At 45.0% G+C, this 21,994-nt stretch overlaps 2 protein-coding genes across 2 annotated transcripts; one reads left to right on the top strand and one right to left on the bottom strand.

Moving 5' to 3' along the window:
* Window positions 1–396: 396 nt before the first annotated feature.
* Window positions 397–11,659, top strand: TIMM17B (translocase of inner mitochondrial membrane 17B). The gene is made up of 6 exons (XM_061614053.1): window positions 397–509; window positions 2,067–2,166; window positions 7,213–7,276; window positions 8,549–8,677; window positions 8,788–8,898; window positions 10,230–11,659. The coding sequence occupies exons 1-6, from the start codon at window positions 484–486 to the stop codon at window positions 10,316–10,318; spliced, it is 519 nt and encodes a 172-aa protein (XP_061470037.1). The 5' UTR covers window positions 397–483; the 3' UTR covers window positions 10,319–11,659.
* Window positions 11,048–17,764, bottom strand: LOC133379224 (chemokine-like protein TAFA-1). The gene is made up of 5 exons (XM_061614054.1): window positions 17,689–17,764; window positions 13,789–13,946; window positions 12,945–13,085; window positions 12,288–12,412; window positions 11,048–12,110 (listed from the first exon to the last, which is right to left on the bottom strand). Exons 2-5 carry the CDS (start codon window positions 13,937–13,939, stop codon window positions 12,093–12,095), a joined length of 435 nt encoding a protein of 144 aa, XP_061470038.1. The 5' UTR covers window positions 13,940–13,946; window positions 17,689–17,764; the 3' UTR covers window positions 11,048–12,092.
* Window positions 17,765–21,994: the final 4,230 nt, after the last annotated feature.

Below are 21,994 nucleotides of genomic sequence, written 5' to 3' on the forward strand. Positions count from 1 at the left end.
CCTCTTTGACTCACGCTTAGCCAATTAGAGATGAGTTTGCTTTTCCAATGGCACCTAATAAAAAAGAAGCACCTAAGTGCCCGCCTTCCCTTGTGTTTTGATTGGCTATAGCTATTCTGGGAAGGACCATCAATATAGCAAAAATGTAGGGTCACACATTATCACAGTCCCTACTTGCACTTCTGATCTGAAATGGAGCTGCTTTCATCCCCTCTAAGTTCCAATGCAATGCATACTTTTCCCCCATAGAATTGTCAGGGTTTAGAGCGACACTAACTCTGCACTACCTAATCACGTCTTGATTTCCATTTTTTTAACGGAATAAGTACTCCTTCTACACTTTTCTGTCTCTAGGATGGGGAGAGAGAAAAACACATGGGCCCCTTTCACGTGCTTCTAGCCGGCCAATAGACGGCTGTCACGTGATTCGGTCAGGTGCTACTCTCCCTGTCACGTGACCGGCAGAACCTACTGCGGGGAGCTATGGAGGAATATGCCCGGGAGCCCTGGTAACCGAGGGAGAGGGAGAGGACCAGGGTGTTTGTTCTTAAGTCTGGCCCCTCGGGCTTGTCGTCAGTGGCTGTTGCTAAGCGGCTTAGAGGGTGAAGGGAAGCGAAGTACCTTTTAGTATTCTGCTAATTAACTCATTAATATATTTGTATTATGTCCTTTCCTCAAAGTTGCTCAGAGTGGAACCACCACCGCAACAACAGCCCTGTGTGGTAGGGTAGGGCTGGTAGAGGGAATGGCTAGCCCCAGGTCTGCCCAGGGAGCTTCATCGCTGAGAGAGATTTCAACCTGGGGCTCACTAGTCCAAGTCTTGACAGCTCGTAGACTTTTCTCAGCCTCTTCCTTTTCTTCCTCCTCCTCCCCGCCCCATTCCAACTGCGGTATTCCACTGGCTTCTCCGTTGACTGAGTCTATTAGGGTCTGCAAAAGTAGCAGTAGCAGAATGTGCCTTTATGAGGACCAACAGAAATAAGCAAGATTTTGAGTTCACCAGAACTCCTTCAAGGTGGCTGTGGTCTAGTAAACTTTATGGCTGAGTTGTGGATATTTGTGTTCAGAACTCCTTCCAATACCTTGGAAGGGCAAATGTCCAGCCCTTCATCCTGTACTTTGGGGTTCCTGATGTCTCCTCACTCTCAATGTAATGCTGTGATTGTCTGATTTTTCTTGAGCATCTTTTGCTTGGAGTTTGATAATCTCTGTCCATGCAAGTTTTTGGGCAGGGCATGGCTGATTAACAATGTATCACTGGATGTCATCATAACGACCATAGTTAGTTTTGGTTATGCCAACCCAACTGTCTTCACTCAGAAGACTGAGGTGTTGTTCTTTTCACACTTTATATGGCAGTCATAATGCCAGTGTTTCCTATGACAAATACATGAAGCAAGAACCTAAAGCATGCACCTTTAAATGGTCATGTAGGCATGTTATGGGGAGATGTGCATGTACATGCATGTAACACCAGTGCACTCATATTAAATGCAATTACTGTAACAAATGTGGAGCTACTTTCAGTATCTGGTGCAATGTAAACAAACATGTTCACTGTGAGTTGGGTGAATATTTAAAATATTTTCACAACGATCACTTGCCATCTGATCTTTACCATATTTGGTTGGTGGGACACATGTGGCATTAGTATTATTTTAAACTATTTTTATTTTTGAGTAAGAAATATTTAACATAAAATCCTTTAGAACTTTCCTTCATCCTTGAGATAAAATCCACAAAGATGCCATTTAAATGACACCATATATAAATCAGTCACATCAAAGTGTTCATAAATAACTCTTCAATAAATATAAATCAGAATATATTTTACTGGGCATAGACCATGTAAATTCCAGGAAAGGTATGCAAACTGCTAAGAAATCAGCCAGGGGAGGTGGAATATTATATCTCCATATTAATAATGTCGCTATAAGGTCTTCTCCACTCCCTCACTTCTTGGTTGTCTGTTGCCAAGTATAATTGAAGAGCCTGCTTTTGGCTAACTTTTTCAGAGATTTCTGCTATAGGAACAGCTCGCACTAACTTCTGTTTCCATCTGACAGCCCCTGGCGGATTGTGGATGACTGTGGTGGTGCTTTTACCATGGGGATGATTGGTGGGGGTGTCTTCCAGGCTGTCAAAGGCTTTCGCAATGCTCCAGTGGTGAGTCCCAACCTTCCTTTCTTTCAGCCTGCAAGTGATTGGGGTGGGGAGACACAGAAGGAAAAGGAACTCTAGTTCAAATTGGCTCCTGTGAATGGAACCGCCATAAATTGGTTCCCTACCTATTCCGTTCCTTCCCTTTCACCAGTTTTCTTTCTCTATTATATCTGAAATATATGAAAGATCACTTCCTTCTCTACAGAACCTCTCGGGTATTGAGATCAGCAGAGGAGCCCCTTTTGATAGTTCCACCACCTTTAAAAGCTCAGCGGTGTCGCGGGAGAGGGCATTCTCTGAGATGGCCCCTAAGTTGTGGAACTCCCTGCTCACCGAGGTGTATCCGGCAACTTTGCTGTACAGTTTTAGGTGAATGCTGAAGACGCACCTCTCTACCCTGGCTCATGATACCTGAGACATGTATTTTTAGGATCCACCTTATTTTGGGATTTTAGGTTGTTTTTAAATTATTTTTAATGTCGTATTTTAAAATTGTTTTAACTTGCTCAGGGACCTATGGGTGAAGGGCAGGTAATAGATGATGATGATAATGATAATGATATTGATATTACATTGTATGCTTGTGAGCAGCTCCTGTCTCTATTTTTTTGTGTTGTACAGGATTTTGTTTTCAAAGTGGTTTAGAAATATTAATGATAGTTTTTAAGGTCCTAGCACATATATGAGATTTTGAAGACATCTTCCTTTAAATCAGATTGGCCAGTGATTCTGTAGCACGATAGTTCCCAAACGATTTTCTCCATGGATCACTTGAAAATTGCTGATTATATACCCAGTCGATCACTGCGCTCTGCAGGTGAGGGCCTCCTGCAGATACCATCTTATCAGGAGGTTTGTTCTGCACAATATAGGAAACGGACCTTTAGTGTGGCGGCACCTACCCTGTGGAATTCCCTTCCCTTAAATATTAGACAGGTGCCATCTCTGCTATCTTTTCGGCGTCTTTTGAAGTCTTTCCTCTTTCAACAAAACTTTTAAGTTGAGACCTATCCCAGTCTCCGTCTGTGTTAGAATTGCTTTTACTATGTTTTCTTTAATAATATGTTTTTAACCCTTTTTTTTAAAGATGTTTTTAAAGCTTTTTAAAAAAATGTTTTTAATGTTGTTTTGTTTTAATGTATTTTAAGGTCTTTTTATGATATTTTAAAGTGTTTTTAGCGTTTCTGTTTGCCACCCTGGGCTCCTGCTGGGAGGAAGGGCGGGATATAAATCAAATAATAAAAATAAAATAAATAAAATAAAAACATCTTAAAAATATATTTTGAAGCAAATTTAAAAACAATTCCATGTACAAAAACAGTTAAAAATAGTTCCAATACAGACGCAGACTGTGATGAAGATCTCCACTTTAAAAGGCTTGCTAAAAGAGGAAGGTCTTCAGCAGGCGCAAAAAAGAACAGAGGCACACCTGTCTAATATGTAATGGGAAGGAATTACATACATAAGGCCTTCTGTATTGGTACCAAAACCTTGAACTTGGCTTGGTAGCAGATTGGCATCGAGTACAGATCCCACTAACAAGATGTTATATGCTGGTATTAGTTTGCCCCAACAGGCAGCCTAGCCACTGAATTCTGCACTAGCTGGAGTTTCTGGATCCTACCTCAAGGGTAGCCCATCATAGAGTGTATTGCAGTAATCCAACCTTGAGATTACCAATGCTTGGAGTACTGTGGTCAGATGCAAATATCCCGATCCAGGAACAGCCATAGTTGTCTTATCAGCTGAAGTTGGAAAAATACACTCCTAGCCAATGAGGACACCTGCGTCTCCAGAGCTGGAACTGGGACCACCCCCAGATTATGCACCTGTTGCTTCAGGGAGAGGGCCCCGACTTTCTGGACCCAGGAACCACTCCTCCACACAACCTGCAGCTTGCTCGGAATCAGACAGTCTACTAGCCCTCATCCAGCCATGAAATCATCAAGTGGCCATCAAGTCACAATTGGCAGGTCTACCTGATTTGAAATAAACCAGTAAGGATTGCTGGCTCCCTGGTGCCTCACACTCCCCTTCCTTCCACTCAGTTGCGATTAGATAGGAATCTGATACATGGGCAGAATATACAACAGTGGCCACTGTATTTATAGTTCTGGCAACCACCACCTTGGTGGCTCATGTTCCTCTGAGCCCTGAGCAGAAAGTTGCTAAGTGCTGTGTAGGTAGCAGCAAAGGAGGATGGATTTCTATTCTTTTTTCTGCTCTTTTTTCCACACTTAGTGCTATCACAATAACGGTTTTTCCACATCCTCCTCCCTGTCGCCTGTGATTCAGGTGTGTAAAGTTTTGCTCTGGCTGCTTGTATATCAAGCCTGCCTCCTCAGTTTCAGCATCTGCTTCCTGTCTTCGCCTGTAAGTTCTTGGAGAGAATCTCAATGAGCCGGTTCCGACATTGTTTTTTCTGGAATGGGAGACAGAGGGCTTGAGCCGGGGGCCTGCATTTTGAGCCAGGTCTTGCTTGTGGCACCTTGAAGACCTTCAGAAGCACTAAAAGCACTTCCAGAGTTCAGCACAACTGTGAGACAAGCCCCCTCTGCTCTTTCCCAACTTCAAGCTGGGGCTTGACCTTGTTGTGCTGAAGTTCAAAGGGTATACCTGGATGTTTTCTTTTATATGACAGATAGCATGTTCCGGTGGTGGATAACAATTTAGATTGGGGAAAGAGTGGTGGTGGTTTTTTAAATTCTCCAAGTGGTACAGCCATGATCTGACTGAGGTCCTCTGCAACTACTTTTAACTTGCTGAGGAGATCCAACTACCAATCCTATTGTCTCTTCTAATTTGTCCCTAAGCATGCCTCTGATAAGTGACTTGTGCAGTTGTCTCAGTGCACTTTGTGGGGGCTAGGGTTAGAATCTTTGGATCATTCCCACTAGGGTGCTATAGGTAATTGTGACTGACTCGCAGGGCCGGCACCAAAGGGCAGCCAGGTGGGGCGCTGGCTGTGGGCCCCACGGCCTACAGGGGCCCTTGAAGGGCCCCTTGTTAGGATAGGGGAGTAGCGCTCCCCTTCCGCGATCCACGATCGCAGGGAGAGAGCTGCCCACCTGCTCGCTCACCCTTCCCCCTGCCTACTCGCCTGCCTGCCCACCCACTCACCTGTGCCTGCTCGCTCCCCCTCCCCCCACTTGCTCCCGCTCTCCCCCGCTCACTCGCTTGCCCAACCGCCCTCCCCCCTGCCCTCTTGTGCTCCCCATCACTCGCTCGCCCTCCCACCGCTCGCTCACTCGCTCACCCTGCCATCACCCGCCTGCTAACTCGTCCTTCCCACCACCCTGCCCACTTGCTCACTTGCCTGCCCACTCACCACCCCACCCGCTTGCCCGCCATTCTGCCCCCTGGCCCGCCCCCCACCTGACCGCTCAGTAGGTGGGTAAGTAGGTAGGTAGGTGGGGCATGCTTGCAGGTGCCAGAGCCCAGGGCAGGCTGGTGCCCAAGGGCTCTGGCATGCCTGGCGCTGGCCCTGTTGACTCGTATCCTGAACCACCATTTTGGGATTGGCTCCAGCTGGTGTGAGCTACAGTAAAGAATTTTGTATCAGTGAGCACTGGACCCTATTCTCTTTTTTTTCCCCTTGTCCATCTGGAACTTGAGCATTTGCATCCTAACTCTGGGTGTAATTGCTTAGAGACAGTTTCAATAAGTCAGTTTTGTAATTGCTTACTGTTAATGGGAGGGCTTGAGATGGGTTCTATGCATTTTGGCTAGCTAGCCACAGACTCGACCCCTTCTCCTTGGATTCTTTCTCTCTCTGTGTCTTTTTTTTTTAAAAGCAAAGCAGTAGATCATGCCAGCCTAAGGTCTGCCCACTTCTGCTTAGGTAAAGTACCATCTCTAAGCCTCAGCCCTCAGATCTGTAGTATGGAGATAATAATACTGCCCTGTCCTGCAGGGTTGTTGAAAGGATTATTGAGATAATGTGCATGTTCTTTGAGCACTTAGAAGAAACTTCATGCATTTTAAACATTATTGTTTTGGGATATTTCCAAGACAAGTGCCTACCCTGGCTATTTCTGGCCTGCAAAGTTTGCCCTGAAATTCTGAGTGTTGGACCTTGGTATAGTTTGTATAAGGTTCTCCCCTCCAATACACCTAGTGTGTCACATTAGGTTCTGGTTAGCATAGATTAGACTGTGGAGAGCTAATGTTTGAGATTAATCCACTTTGAGGCAAAGAGTTAGATTTGACCACTTGGTTCTGTCCAGTTCCCTGATTCTGCTACCACCTGTCAGTGAAGGCATCATGCTTTCTCCTGGGTAGCAGATTCACTCCAGCTGTCTAAACAGTGCTAGCACCAAAAGGCCCACGGTGTAGGTTTCAGAACTGGGATCTGTCACCTGCAAAGCAATAGATGGTTCTTGCTGATTGCTGCTCCCCTTTGCTCAATGCACAGAGGTAGAGGGTCGCCGTTCCTAGCATGAAGCACAGGAAGAGAAAACTTGGTGCAAATGGAAAGTAATTACACTGGGGCAGCTGAAATTGAGATCAGGTAGATAACGCATTATCCTGTCTGAAAAGTGACAACTGCAGACACACCATTACACCATCTACCTTTTGTGGATTGAGAACTGTAGTTTCTGGCTCCACTATAATGCTGGAGTTTGAGAATTGTGGGTTGTATTGAACTAACTTTTACTCAGAATAGACCCACTGAAATTACTGGATCTAAGTTGGTGATAGTCATTAATTTCAGTGGGTCTATTCTACTAGCATTGAATACTACCTACAGTCTCCAAGCCCCATGACAGGGTTGTATTCAACTAACTTGTACTCAGAGTAAACCCATTGAAATTAATGACCATGAATAGCTGTGTTCATATCAATGGGTCTGCTCTGCGTAGGGTTGAATACAACCCTGTACTATTATGTTGAATGATCTTGGCTTCTTTCTGTTTCTTTTGCTCTCTTGCAGACTTCTGTACCCTGAACTTGAGAATTTTTCAGGGCATGATTTTCATCAGTGAGGGTTTTCAGTACCCTTAGAGGAGCCCCATAACTGAAGTAGTGTCTCCTTATCTTCTTTTCTAGGGCGTCAGGCATCGTCTCAAAGGCAGTGTGAATGCTATCAGAGTCAGAGCACCACAGATTGGAGGTAAGGGAAAGGTCCTGTTTCTTGGGCGGGTGGAGATGTGGGCAGTGGTGTCAATGAAAAGATGAATCAGACAGATTGTGGGGTGAGGTGCATGAGGATTTGTTTTGTTTTAAAGGTGAGCCAGTGCAGTATAGTGGGTAGAAGTGTCAGACCTAGGTACAAATCTCCAGTTAGCCTTGAAGCTTACTAGGTGTGACCTTGGACCAGTCACTATCTCTCAGCCTAACCTACCTCACAAGGTTGTTGTGGGAATAAAATGGGGGGAGATCCCTGGGAGGAACCCAGAGCTTTTTGAAGGAAAGACGGGATATTAAATTCAGTAGATATTATAACTGCTGCCCAAGGGAGGTAAGAATTAAGGAGAAGGATATGTGCACTATGAAATGATTTGGAGCTTGCCTGCCTTATTTTATTTAGTTTTATAGCCTAGCCCAGCCCCAAGGCTGATAGTGCAATCCTATACTTGTTTTCTCAAAAGTAAGCCCCATTGTATTCAGTGAGGCTTGCTCCCAGTTAAGTTGTTTAGGATTGTAGCCCTTGAGTGAAACATCATCAGTTTAAACCATTTAAATCCCCCCCTTAATCTGGTTTATCCTAGAGCTGGAAAATCCAGCTGAGATGGTTCTTCCTGAGGTGTTTCTGAAGTGTGTTCAAGGTTCAACTTTGGCGAGTCTATAGTATGAGGTAGTTCCCTAATTTATTGGGAGGGGAGAAGCAGCCACTAAGAATGCCTCTCTTAATGCCCTTCCCATCTGAATGTGGTGCAGGGATGGTATTGTTAGGAAGATGTTCTCTGTGGATCTTGGTGATTATAAGCTGCTTATCCCCTATGTGATTCTGCTTGTGCAGAACTCCTAGTGCCTAGTGTGTGAGCCATGAGTCAGGGTTGTTTTTTTTGCAAAATAATAAAAAAATATGTTTCGGTCTTTCATGATCCTGGAGATAAGTTTAAAAAACTGTTCTTTGGGAGGAGGTGGAATAGAGCTTCTGTGTCCTTCTGTGGCTGCTGTCCCTTCTTCAGGAGATCCAAGCATGTTCTCCTCCCTATGAAACCCTAATCCCCTCCCTTAATGCTGCCGGTTCTTTGTCAGTTGGTTTCTGCTCTGTCTCCGTCCAGTTCAGCATGTGCGCAAAGCAAATTTGATGAGCTAGGAGCCAAGAATTTGGGTTTGCTCAGTATGGAATTCTACTCTCTTTTGGTGCCAGTTATGGATGAACAGCTCTGCATCCAGCTGGTGACTCCAAATGCTCTCCCTGTGTTCTTCCTCACAGGCAGCTTTGCAGTGTGGGGTGGGCTGTTCTCCACTATTGACTGTGGCCTGGTGAAGATGCGGGGCAAGGAGGATCCCTGGAACTCCATCACCAGTGGGGCACTCACCGGAGCTGTGTTAGCATCGCGCAGTAAGTGGTGATCCTATAAACCTATAAATGTAGCATTTTTACTTTCCCCTTAAACTTCTGTGGTTGAACTCTGAACCAAGGCTTTGTAATCGATAATTCTTTTCCCTTAGGTGGGGCGTTGGCCATGGCAGGTTCAGCTATGATGGGAGGCATCTTGCTTGCCTTGATAGAAGGTGTTGGGATATTGCTGACGAGATACACAGCCCAGCAGTTCCAGAATTGTAAGTTCCCACAGTAGGGCTGTGGGGTGTCAGTAAATAGGATTTTCCTAGAAGGGTGGATTTGGACTAAGAATGAAAGGACTTCTCTTTTGGGCAGTTCCCTTGACGTGGAGTCCCTTACCAGTCCCTTTTGTCTGCTTATGGCCAATGTAGTGAGGATTATATGGATTGATCTGTAGAATGGTTGGGCTTGGTAGGATCCTTCTTTGGGGCAGGGGTTGGGGTTGGACATTTCTAGCCTTGTCGGCAAAAATAATTTCCAGGGTTCTTTTGGGTTGTATCCAATGTAGCACTAAGCCAGGGTCTCGTTAGTGCAAGGATTTCTGCTTGCGCAATGAGACTTCCCCCCTCTCTTCCTCCCCACATGCCTCCTAGATCTGTTCTAGGGGTTTCCTGAACCCTACGGAACAGATTTGCAGAGGTCACGAGAGGAGGAGTGGAGGGGAAAGTTCTGTTGCAGAAGCAAAGATCTTTGTGCTGACAGGATGAGTTAATTGCATACTGTCCATTGAATGTAAGCGTCACCATCACAGAACTCTAAAACAAAAACAGCTCCCCACTCAGGCTCCCATGTGAATAAAGGGGTGGAGCTATGCGGACAGGGACAGACTCAGTTCTCAATAGTTTGCACCGAGTTTTGTGGGTCAGAATAAATGAGATGAATTCTGGTACTCATTTGGGAGAAGACAAAACCTGATTCTCGTCCCAGATATCTGGGGCAGAGAGCATGTCTAGCTGCGCTCCATTGATGGCTCTGCACCCCCTTCACTTCCTCCCTTCTGAGTTATTACTGCAATTCTCTCATACACAACAGAGTAGGTGAAGGGAAGTAAAAAGGCTGCCCTTTGTGACAAGGCAGCATTGCTGTGGGGGCAAGCCTGTCTCCAGCCCTGACAGTGCATGGCCTGGCCTCCACCGACACAAGATTAGCGTCAGAATACATGCAACAGCTTGTCATTTCACCATCCCCTCAACAAAATATAGACCCTTCCTCTGCACCCAGCCCACTTGTCCTTATGACTGGCATTTTGCAGCTGCTTCTATAAATGCATGCAGAAGTTTCACTCCCCACAGCGTCTGACACCCTCCCTTGTCCTTTGTTACAGGTGTAAATTTCAACCTGTTCTGAATTTTCTTGCCACAAAAGTTGGGATTTTTCACTTCTTTGTTAATGAGTCACCCTCACCCACTTCTCTATTCCTGGCTGCCTCTCAGCATCCTCCATTGATTTTTATCCCAAAAGACAGTGGTCCTTGGCTGCTCCACTCATGAATAGTTGCACCCACGTCTCTTGCCGACCACTAACCATTTGTTCTCTCTTTCCTTCTCAGCCAACCCTTTTGGGGAAGATCCCAGCCAGCTACCTCCCAAGGACGGCTCACCACCTACAGGATATCCAGGCTATGGACATTATCAGTGAAACACTTTGGGGCCAGGGAGAGTTCAGTTTTTGTTGGGGTGGGGCAGGCATTTCCCCTGAAGCTATTCAAGACCTTCACTCAACAGTACCAAAAATAGCACATGCCTCATAATTCAAGGGATGCGATTCCTAGAGTTTTCTTGGAGGGAGAGTACAGAATATTTGAGCAGTGTAATGTCTGCCTCTCTCTGAGGGGCCTTTGGGGTTATGGAATGATATGCCCCAGGAATACTTCCATGTGTGCTGAGGGAGCCAGAGCCTACACAGGCTGAATGGCTAATATGAATCCTAAGAGGAAATGTCTTAGCTTTGTAGGTTCTGGATATGGATTAACAATTAAATGCCTGTGACAAAGGACTTTACACAAAAGGACTCTTTCCCTGGCTTTCAAGTTGTGGGGCTTGTACCGCTTTCTCCGCATGCTGGAGAGCCATTCCCAGGTTTGCTTGCAAAAGTCTGTAGGCAGAGCAGCCTGTACCTTGGCTTTTCCCCAGGTCTTGTGTGTAGGTAAGGGGGCGTGATTGTAGCAAGCACAAGCTGTGCCATTGTATCCAGAACCACAGTGCCGTGTTCCCAAAATAAGCCTCTCTTTATTCTAGATCAGACCTCCAAAGGCAGCTTTGCTGCTCCACATAGTGTCCCCCCCCAATCGGGCTCAGTCAATCCCTCTGGCTTTGCTGCCTGCTTGAGGCTGCAGAAACAGTGGGGTTGTCAAAACACATATCAGGCTGCAGTAATAACATGGCTGGTGGGCTGCATTCAGCTTAATGGGTCCCAGGTCGCACAGGTCTGCCCTGGAGCCAAGGTTTACCCTAATAATGTGATGCATCAGCCTCCAGCATCTTTAACGTTATTGACCAAGACAGGTTGGAGGGACAGAGAAAGTGATAGAGCTTCTGGTCCGCCTACAATTTCCACCCATCATGCTGGAAACCAGCCCTCTAGTTGTGGATGCAGAAAGATATGAAGCTCGTTGTGACTCAGGTTGACCGGATCCTCTGCATCTGAGCCAAACTGCCTCCAATCCTCAAAAATAATTGTGGTTGCAGTTTTACAAGTTCTTAATGCTGGGTCCTAGTGGGCCATACACCCTTGCCTTTTATACAAAAGCTTACTAACATGAGAAAAATCCTTTTTTAAAAAAAAGAAATGGATTTGCTGTGATGCTCATTAAAACGGGGTGCAAACCATCTTTATATATAAAACCAGACCTAGATATAGCAGACTTGTTGAACTGCAAATCCCCTTAACTATGGCTTGCTTGTGTTTCAAGATCTTTTAAAAGAAATGTTGTATGTATTATCTGTTACAGGTGTAAATACAAATGGGCTCTTTGGCTTCTGTCCTGGAGAGTTTAATTAGATGTCTGCCAAGAGGGAGGGAGTTAGATGTGTATGTTGCATTGAGGAGGCACAAAAGGAGTCAGCTGACTTGCTGCATTGCTATTAATCCAGTGGCATGGATTTGAGCCTCTGCTGTGATGAAGGTGAAAAGATATTTGATTCCACTCCCAGCCAAGCACAGCAGCACCCCTTACAAAGGCACCAAAGCCCAATCTGGATACAAGCACCTGCCCTCTCAGATCACTTGATTTCCCCCCTTGCAGTTATTTGAGCAGTGTAACTTCCTTTGTTTGCTTCACCCACAATTCTGGCCTCCCTAGTGGCAGTGTTAGGAATTGCATTTCCCGCTGGCATTTGTAGCAAAGTCCTTGGCCGTTGTCAGTTATCTGTATTGATCCCTTTGGGAGATGGATTCTTCTGTGTTGTGGATTTTAGTGCCTGGGGTGGATCTGAAAGGGAAAACAAGAAAAGTTGTCAAAATGGAGATTGAAGTAAGTGCCATCCAGCTATCCACAGGACCTGCTTAAAAAACACAGACATAGCAGTTGAGAGATAGAAAAGGTGGCAGTGTACAAATTTGCTGTACATGTGCTTCATCTCCCAGCAGGGATGCAAGGGACTAGTACCTTAGTAGTTTTGACACGATTTCCTAGTGAACACATCCAGCCAGAATTGTCAGGCAACGCTTTGCACTCCTCTTCGATCTGGCAGGGCTCCATGTCACACCACCACTTTCCGGTTACAATGGAGGCTGTGGAACAGAGATAAGCATTTATCTCCACCAATGCTTGTCCCTTTAGCTGTTTACTTGCCTTCTCTCCCCTGCCCCACACAGGGAATCAAATGGTTATGGCAATTCACTAGGTTTATGGAGTGTGGGGTTTCATGCTTCACTCTGTCTCAACATGGACAGCCTCTCTGGCCATGCAGACCTTTTAGGATGGCAAGCTATAGGGCAGCAGCTGGTGTGAGCCTCCTAATGCCCTCCCATGCCACAGAACCTTCATCTCTCAGAAGGAGAACTATAGTTATCAAGCCCTTTAATCGTCCATCCCTGAATCCTCTTGCTTGACTATCCTCATCCCCTCCACCATTCTGGTCCTTCCCTTTAAAAGAAAATTGGATACTTCCTTCTGCAGTATTGTCATCCTACCTCCAATTGCTTTTCTATTCTCTCTTCTCCAAGATCCCGGCTGTCTGGGTTCCTAGCTTTTCCTTGATCCTCTTGGACCCCCCCCCCTTGGGGTAGTGGGTAGGGAGAGGCCTTGGCTCTAAGCACTTACTATCCACACACGAAGGTTTGCCACGGGTTGTCCCAGCCACTTTTCCTGGGAGGCAGGAGCACTGGATGGTTTGGGATCGTTCCTCAATGTGGTTGCGGTTACAGCAGCGGCGAACAGCAATCACCTTGCAGGTTCCGCCACCTAGAGTGAGCAGGAAGCAAAGGGCTATGGTTGGAGAGGAGGGAGGCATTGAGACCTCCCTTCTTTGAAGAACAGCAGCGAAGTCCAGCGCTCTCTACTTTCATCAGCTACTACAAGAGCCCCACCTCTTCAAAAATAACTCCTAACCCCCATGCTCCATTTCCTTTATCAGCATGTGACCCATCACAAGCAGATTGTAACATCTGTCCCTACCACATCTGAGTGTTGGCTGCCTGAAATCTGCTTCCAATATCATATTGAATGTTATGTCACCCTTGTGTGGAATTGCAGTGTATACAGCTCTGGCCTATGGGAATCGGGGAAAGGCTTACTGTAGCAACTGTTTGCCAGCCCAGAGGAAGACCTTTCTCACACTTTGAGAGCTGAGGATGTACAGGAAACATATAGAAACTTCATTCACATGTGCATAAAATACTCTATCTGGGACTTCAGCAAGTGAAATACAGTGGTGTCAAATGGAGAACATATGACCTGGTTTTATTTTCCTAGTAAATGTGACTGGATTGAAAAACAGGCCTCAGGCCTAAATCCTGCTTTCCTGTTTTATTTATTTATTAAAATTTATTTACCACTTTAATGGAAAAACCTGTAAGGATTTTTTAATAAGGTTATAACATTGGGAATGGGTACATTTTGCTTCTTGTGTATCCAAAAACCCTTCCCCAGAAGAGAAACAACTCACTGATCACTGGGATTTGATCCCTTGTGGTATGGTACCAGTACTGATCATTATGGTGCTGTTGAGTGTGAATAGGGAACTCCTGAGCACAGATTCCTCGAAAGAGAAGGATGGCAAAAACCATTAAGATTGCTGGAGTGGAATGGCACATCATGGTAGGTCTGGAGAGGGGAAAAGAAAGGGACAAAACCTTGTTAACAGTTAGCTGGTAGTGCTTATTCATCCTTGGCTCTGGAGATGCTGCTCCATCCTGTCCTATCTTAAGTCTTCTTAAGCTAAGAAATTCTATGAGGAGTTTTTAATGTGGGAGAGCATTTGAACACGATTTCATCCACTTGCATTCTGGGGTGATACTGTCCCTAGTGGACCATGGTATGTTTTTTTTCTTAAAAGTTTTAATTGGCTCTTCAGAAAGTTTCACTGACAACTCTCATTAATGTCTTGGGCTCTCAGGAAACGTGACCACATAGGCGTGAGACACCCTGCCACCAATGAAAAGCAAAAAAGATAAAATCTCCCAGAAATGGGGCAGTGTGAAAGCCATATGAATATATATGGTTGTACTTTTCTTATGTTATGGGACAAAATGTGAGCTGTGCTGGATGAGATCAAAGGCGTGTCGTATACAGCATCCTGTCTCCCCATAGTGGCCAACCAGAAGCCTTTGGGAAAACCACAAGCAGGAGGTAGGTGCAATAGCCCTCTCTGCAATTGTTCCAAAGCAGCATTCAGAGGCAGTACACAGCCGCCATGACTGGTAGCTAATGAGAGCATTATCCTCTCTATCCACACATTTTATGTTATGATATTTAAGAAGTGTATTGCCTGCTGTTCAAAATACAGTGCTCCCACAGTGGCTTACAACATGTGCAATATACACATATATGGGTGGGGCGCAGTAGGATGAGGTGGGGTTGGGGTGGGTGACTAAGGAACAATTGCTACCATTTCTCTAAATAACTGTGATGCCTCTTCAGGAAGACCATCCAGATTGATCTCTGCAAGGACCTTTTCTCACACATTAGCTCCTACATGTATGTCATATGTAAGGAAAATACTAGACATAGATCATATGTACACTTACGGGAAGTCATAGTTGGCTGTGGTTGTACACTTTGTGTACAACATGTACCCATGCAGCAGAGAGAAATAGGCATTCATCAATGCAATGGTGAATGCATGATTTTCCTATACAGAAAAAAAACCTCAACAGATCACAGCTCTTAGCTTTCCTTCCAGGAGGTTCCAACCTTGTCCCAGAAATGCATGAGAGGTGAATGTAATGCAACCTGAGACACTTCCAGGCTGTATTGTGTAAACCTCCCACACTTCAAGGATTCCAGTGCACCAAAGGGATTATTATAGTGTACCTTTGGCGTAATGAAGACAGACGAGACAAGCCTTGCTGTGCATACTCAGGATGGATCATGAATGAATTCTAGATTTTGCAGAGAGGTGGAATGCATTTATTCCATTTTCTCCTATAATTTTTCAGTTCAGAACCTAGTGGTGGCAAGTCCACAAACCTTCCAGCACATCCTTGCACCCAAACTAGCTACAGATGTTTTGGCAGCTGAGCTGCACATCCTCTGGTTTCAGTTGTTGGGCAAGTTTAAGTATAATCACTGGCCAGGTTTTTGCAGCAGATATAGAGTGGGGCACTTTACCCTCTCTTTCACTTATTGAATGCTGACAAATGTTAACCAATTTCCCCAAGAGGGATTGCTGCCAAACTTCCTTGGCTCTGACCCTTGAGCTGTCCACTACCAAGTCAAGGTTAGACAAAGCTTTCTCTGTTTGTTGTGCTCAAATCAGTGAGCACAAGTAAATATACTGGCACTTTGACACTTTTTATAATTGTTACAGCCTCTTCTACAGTAATCTTCACACTTCCTTGGTTCACAAGGCACTTCTTATGTTCTTAAGGAAGAGTGCAGGTTTCTAAGCTATCTGAGGCTGCAATCCTATAAACAGTTACCTGGAGTAAGGGCCACTGAACCCAGTGGAGTGTTTACTTCTGAGCTGACATGCATAAGTTTATAATGTGAAATTTAGTTAAGTAGTTATACATCTGTGAGCATTTATTTTTATGACTTTAATTGAAACTGTTTTCTGCTTTGTTTATGATGTTATTGTCATACACACACACACACACACACAGAGAGAGTTTTGAAAGCAACAAACAGAACACCCAAGCTTATATATATATATCTGTTTTTCCTCCTATTTGTGTTTTCTTTTTAATAAAAATATAACTAAACATTTAAGCAACAGTGTATACTAAGGATACTTTGAAACAGATTAACTATGCCTTGAGTGACAGTGAAGTTTCACTCTTGCTTGGAAATCTCAAACACATTGATGAACCATAGGTATTTGAGCAAATAAAAAGTAGACCATGCAAGATTCTGCATCCCTACCATAAATTGCAACAGTTCCAGCAATTAGAGTATTTGCACGTGATTACTGTACACAGTCTGATGTCCTCCCATATCCTGCAAGAAATTGTTGCATGAAGCGCAGAAAGAGAAACTGGTGCAATCACACCATGATAAATAATCAGGAACAGACTCATCATCAAAGTAAAGTTATATCCAACTATTCTGGAGGGAAAAAATGTATTCCCTGGTGCTCTCGCATCCCCCCATTTTTTTCTCCCCTTATGCCACTCTGCTGTTTCCCCCAATGTAAAAACTCCCTCCCACAAGATCTCTGGCATGCCTCTTCCCTAAATGTATTTCGGAAAGCCTTAAAGACCTGGCTTTTTCAGCAGGCCTTCGGGGTATCCGGGGAGGGTTAATCAATATAATTGTAATGCCTCCTACCCAGTTTTAATATTGTTGTTGTACATCTATTGTTTTTATTGTATTACTGTATTTTATTAATTGCATTTTAATAATTTTGTAAGTCGCCTAGAGTGGCCATTGGCCAGATAGGCGACGAAGAAATTATTATTATTATTATTATTATTATTATTATTATATAATTGTAAGCTCCTCGGAACAGTGATATTTTAAAAGAAAGATATTACCCAGTAAGTTTTTAGTTAGTTACATTTGCATCCTCCCTTTCCTCCAAAAAGCTCAAGGTATCACACATGGTTCTCCCCTTCCATTTTATCTTCAGAACAACCACCTCTGAGAAGTAGGTTGAGTGAGAGAGGGTGACTGGCCCAAATCACCCAGTGAGCTTCGTGACTGAGTCGGGATTTGAACCTGCATCTTCTCAGTGCTAGTCCAATACTCTAATCTCTGCACCATACTGGGTCAGTAAATCACCATGGACATAAATGTAAATAATAATGGATATAAATTATAACTTTTAAATAAATTATTTATTTCTTGCTTCATCCCAGCAGTTCAGGGTGTGTTTAAAATACCTTCGTCCTCTAATTTCATTCACAACAACCCTGTGAATCAGATTAGGCTGAGAAATAATAACCTTAATCCTCTCCAGGAGGTTTTGTGTGCACCAGGACAGCAAGGATTTAATACAGACTCTTCACCCACCTGAGTACCCTGTCCAACACTCTGCATGGTATGGATACACCTCATTTAAGGAGGAATCAGGTGCAAAAGATTTGAGGCTTGTGGAACAGATTAAATTATATCTTATTAAAGCATATTATAAACTTCCAAGCTTTAAAGAAGTCCTTCAAGTTGGAAGCAACCCTAACAACATTGTAGCAAAAGAATATTACATTTTAATTTTGTCTGAAACTCTGAAATGTCGTTGGCTCAGTTAAATTGCATACTGTACTACATTGTTTGCCTTCCTTTTTTGTGTTGCCAAGACATCTACAGCTACAAAAGACATGAGAAACTCAAGTAGCTGTCCCTTTAACCCATTTCTTCTGAGCCAGTCACACAACTTCTCCAAACACTATCACAAATCAAGTCTTACCTGTGTCTCTATCCTTGGTGCTGAAGTTTCCTCACCTCTCTCTCCCAGCCATGGAGGGGTTCCTTGAACCCTGAAGCATGGTCTTCTTTGTTCTGACTATCTGTTTCCACACTCAGGGGAGGGGAGGGGGAGCCCTGAGCACAAAGTCCTGGAACCAAACTAGCTGTTCTTGCAGCTTTGATCTGTCCTGATCACAACCCCCTTATAAGCTAGCAACTAAACTGCTCTCCCATCCAGATTTGGGGATAGAACCAAACGTCCTGGCTCCCAGCCCTCCTTCTGTAACCCAGCAGATGTCTCAGTATTTGTGTGAGCTTTTGAATCTGACTATTCTTCAGCCTCTGAGCTTGACTGATATATGTGTACGAGGATGTGTGTGTGAGCGAGAGAGGGTGAGTGTGTGTGAGAGATCCAGACTGTCACTCTTTGTGCTTCTTCCTTATACTCTCTGTCGAAACAGCCTTTCTAATACACCCACACAAGGCCTCCTCCTACAGATTTGGCATCCCAGCCCCACTCTCGCTGGGAGATGAGCCCAGGGTAGAACTTTGCCAGGTTTTTTTCTTGCCTTCATTGCTTCTCACATTGGGAGTGAAGTGTTAAATGTTGAAGCCACACAGGATGATATTTTGTAAGGATGCAACTACCAATTCCTATAGCTCTGCTTGTCTCTGACATCGAAGAGTGTAGACTGTTCTAGAGCCTTGCAAGTAACGGAACACATTTGAATACACTGTGCTGACCAGAAAGGCATCTGATCTGTGCTAGCAGCAATTTCACTACCCCAAGGTCAGTCAGTGGTTCAGATTTTAAAGTTTACATTTGTGGGTTTTTTTATAGTCTAGATATGATGAAGACTAGAAGCCCAAACTTTATTTTGAAAATATAATTTGACATGCTCTCAATTTGTTAAAAGAATGTGTTCTGTGTGATTGTACATGTCCAGGTTTGGTGTGCATGATATGACATTATGGTGCACTTGAGTATGAAGTTGAAATTTAAAACATATAATTGTTCACATCCTTTAGCTCGCCCATCCTGGAGCCCTGTGACCAGTCAGTCCTGCCAAACATTCCTCTGTTGTGTTCCATCTCAGCCCTGATACTTCTTCCCACTCCCACAACTTGCCAGTCAGTGCCATTCTTTCCCCAAAGCAATTTCTCACCTATCTGAGCTATGTGGGGTGGAAGTTGCAGAAGTTATTGATGGAAAGTTATGAACATTGATGTCTTCCATTCCTTTTCTCCAGGAGTGAGGAATCTGTGCTCCTCCAAGTGTTGCTTGACTACAGCTCCCATCATCCCTGACTAGGGTTGCCAGGCTCAGGGCCTGAGACTGATCCTGTATCTTTAGGAGAAGAGAAAGTCAGCCAAGTGCAGGTATTCTTGCAGCACTCTAATGGGAATAACCACAAGGTGGAATTCTCCCTTCCCCCTGCACAACTTTTAAAGATACAGAAGAACACTTGGAGGCTGGGCCTGGCAACCAAGAGGTCTTCTGTATCTTTAAAGGTTGTGCAGGGAGAAGGGAGAATTCCACCTTGTGGTTTTTCCCATTACAGTGTTACAAGAACACCTGCACTTGGCTGACTTTCTCTTCTCCTAAAGATACAGGATCAGTCTCAGGCCCTGAACCTGGCAACCCTATCCCTGACCATTGGCCATGCTGTCTGGGGTTGATGGGAGATGGAGTCCAGCAACATCTGGAGGGCCACAGGTTCCCTGTCCCTGCTTTAGTCCAGGGATAGGGAACATCTGACGCTCCAGATGTTGTTAGACTCCCATCAGTCCCAACCAGCATGACCAATGGTCAGGGATGATGGGAGTTTTGGCCCAGCAACATCCAGAGGGCCACAGGCTCAGAGTCCATACCTGCTTCAGCCCACCTTTTCACCCCTCCCCCATAATCGCAACTGTGCATATCCATCCTGTTATCTCACCTTCTCTAACGTCATCCTGCATAGATTATACATTTTTGAGGGCAGGGACCATGTGTGTGTGTGTGTTGCAAATAAATCATAATTGTCAGCAGTGGCTCTGACGTCAATTAAAAAGTAGGCCATGGGGACAGAGTGTGACCAAGTCCTCCTAGCTCAAATCCAGGCTTGCTCCTGACCCATCATTTCTGAAGTGAGAACAGTGATAGAAAGGGGGGTGGGAGAGGAACACACCGTTTATTAATTAGGCCAGGGATGAAAAGGAAGAGCAGTTCATTTGCTTAATGAGACCTTGTGAAGAAAACTGGCTGGTTGCTGAGAACCATAAACTGTTGCTGGTTCTGGAGCCAGAAATAGACAAATGCTGCAGAATCACAATAAGCCTGCTGGAACTGACTTGCCTCAGCCGGGGTTTAATTTGAGCAAGGTTCTTTCAGACCCAGCACCTGTTTTTGAACATGTGAGGAAATAATAATGGCTATTGTGCCTCTGGGCATGTACAGACTGCATTTCACTGGATAACGACAGCCAGTCCTCACACATTTGGGATGTTTGGAGGTAATTTTTCCTCCTCAAAGTGTTGAATTTGTACCTCCTAATATCAGACACATTAGGAGTGGCTTGGTTCCAGGCAGCACATGCTCAGGGGTACAGTCTCTTTTATGATTACTTCATGTGTTCAAAAACAGGTGCTGTGTCTAAAAGAATCATGCTAGTTTGTGAAGGGTGCTGAGAGTTGTTAGGAGACCCTTTCCTCCTCACAGAGCAACAGTTCCCAGAGTTCCCTGGGAGATGGCCTGATTGTTAAATCACTTGGGAATTGTACCTCTGTGAGGGAAATAGGGGTCTCCTAATAACTCTCAGCACCCTTCACAAACTACACTTCCCAGGATTCTTTGGGGGAAGCCATGTCTGAGTAGGTTGGAATAACAGTAGAATAAATGTACAATATGAATGGTCTCTCAGTATAAGGCAGCTTCCTATATTCCTATGAGCTATATTAGCATGGAATTAGAACATGATTCTCTTAGACACAGCACCTTTTTTGAACACATGACTATGCCCCTGAGCATGTGCTGCCTGTAACCAAGCCAGTCCTCATACGTCTGATATTAAGAGGTACAAATTCAACATTTTGAGGAGGAAAAATAAATGTATGTTGTGAATGTGGCTGAGTCAAACCATTGGTCCACCTAGGTCAGTATCATCCACTGCCTGGAAACTGCTCTCCAGGGCTTCGAACAGGGAAGAGTCCCAGTCCTAGCTGGTGATGCTGAGGACTGACACTGGAATCTTGTGTAGGCAGACCAGGTACTCTCTGCCCTTGAGCTGTGGCCCTTTCCTCAGATTCCCTGCGGCACAGCACTTCTCTCTTCAGCTGTGCATCCCCACAACAGAGGTTTATAGCTTTCAGTAATCAGCTGGCAGAGCTTGGAAAAATTACTTTTTTAAACTACAACTCCCATCAGCCCCAGCCAGCATTACCATCTACATCCCCCCTCCCAAATCAAGTGGTATCTTATCTTCAGGAATGACCTGCCTTTTCCTCCCAGTCTTGACTTTGGACCCATATGACCATTTGAGCTTGCAAGCGTACAAGAGCCTGCCTGGAGCAAGGAAGTGAACAACTGCATGGAGGAGCAGCTGCGAGCACCCTGGCCACTGTTTCTCACCATAGAGTAGACCTTCCCTTGTAGTCAACACAAAACTGGGTATGGGATAGGTCCTGTACTTGTGGGATAACAGTCTGTGAACAGCAAGGGGAGACACACAGGGAGAATAATGAGTCATAGTCAGCAACTGGAGCGCATAGTCTCCAGATCAGGGGACATAATAGGTGTTTGCAAGGAGGTGAGGAAGAAGTGGTGTTGCCTGGGTGCTCATGGTTATTAGCCCTCCACCACTGTGAGAGGGACAAGCTGCAGGGACTATGAATATACTTCCCCCTTCTGGGTTGCAGTGGAACTCTGTGAGTGCAGGGACAGCTTGTTCTGTTCCATGCATCCAGGCTGTGATTCTGTAGTGCCAAAGTGCTCTTGGGTGTTAGGCCAGCAGTGGCAGTGGAGTGCCTGCCTGGAGGGATGCCTGGGAATTTGCAGGACCAAAGCTGTTGCTGGCTGTGCTGCTAGAGCTGACGGAGGGGAGCTCTCTGGTGCCATTTTGTGCAATGTGGTGAAGCGGAGGTGTGTGCTAGGGATGTGTCTCTACTGACCTGAGTTCATTGGCTCCCTCCATGTGTGGGCAGCATGTGGGTGTTGTTGCCTGCACAGCCCCTAATTGGTAAGCTCTGGCAGCTGCTGGGGTCTTTGGGATTTTCTTATGTGTTTTGGCCTCTCCCCTCCCGAAGCCAGTGGCTACAGGAGATGGTAG

The sequence above is a fragment of the Rhineura floridana genome, chromosome 3, assembly GCF_030035675.1.
Source record: "Rhineura floridana isolate rRhiFlo1 chromosome 3, rRhiFlo1.hap2, whole genome shotgun sequence".
Lineage (NCBI taxonomy): Eukaryota > Metazoa > Chordata > Lepidosauria > Squamata > Rhineuridae > Rhineura > Rhineura floridana.

Bases quoted from the DNA above. Each gene is read 5' to 3' on its own strand.
- LOC133379224 (XM_061614054.1), bottom strand. From the start codon at position 13,939: ATGATGTGCCATTCCACTCCAGCAATCTTAATGGTTTTTGCCATCCTT. The intron at 13,086-13,788 runs GTGAGTTGTTTC...TGCTCACTCTAG, and splicing joins GGATCAAATCCCAGTGATCA to GTGGCGGAACCTGCAAGGTG. The intron at 12,413-12,944 runs GTAAGTGCTTAG...TCTGTTCCACAG, and splicing joins CAAACCTTCGTGTGTGGATA to CCTCCATTGTAACCGGAAAG.
- TIMM17B (XM_061614053.1), top strand. From the start codon at position 484: ATGGAGGAATATGCCCGGGAGCCCTG. The intron at 510-2,066 runs GTAACCGAGGGA...TCCATCTGACAG, and splicing joins GAATATGCCCGGGAGCCCTG to CCCCTGGCGGATTGTGGATG. The intron at 8,678-8,787 runs GTAAGTGGTGAT...CTTTTCCCTTAG, and splicing joins AGCTGTGTTAGCATCGCGCA to GTGGGGCGTTGGCCATGGCA.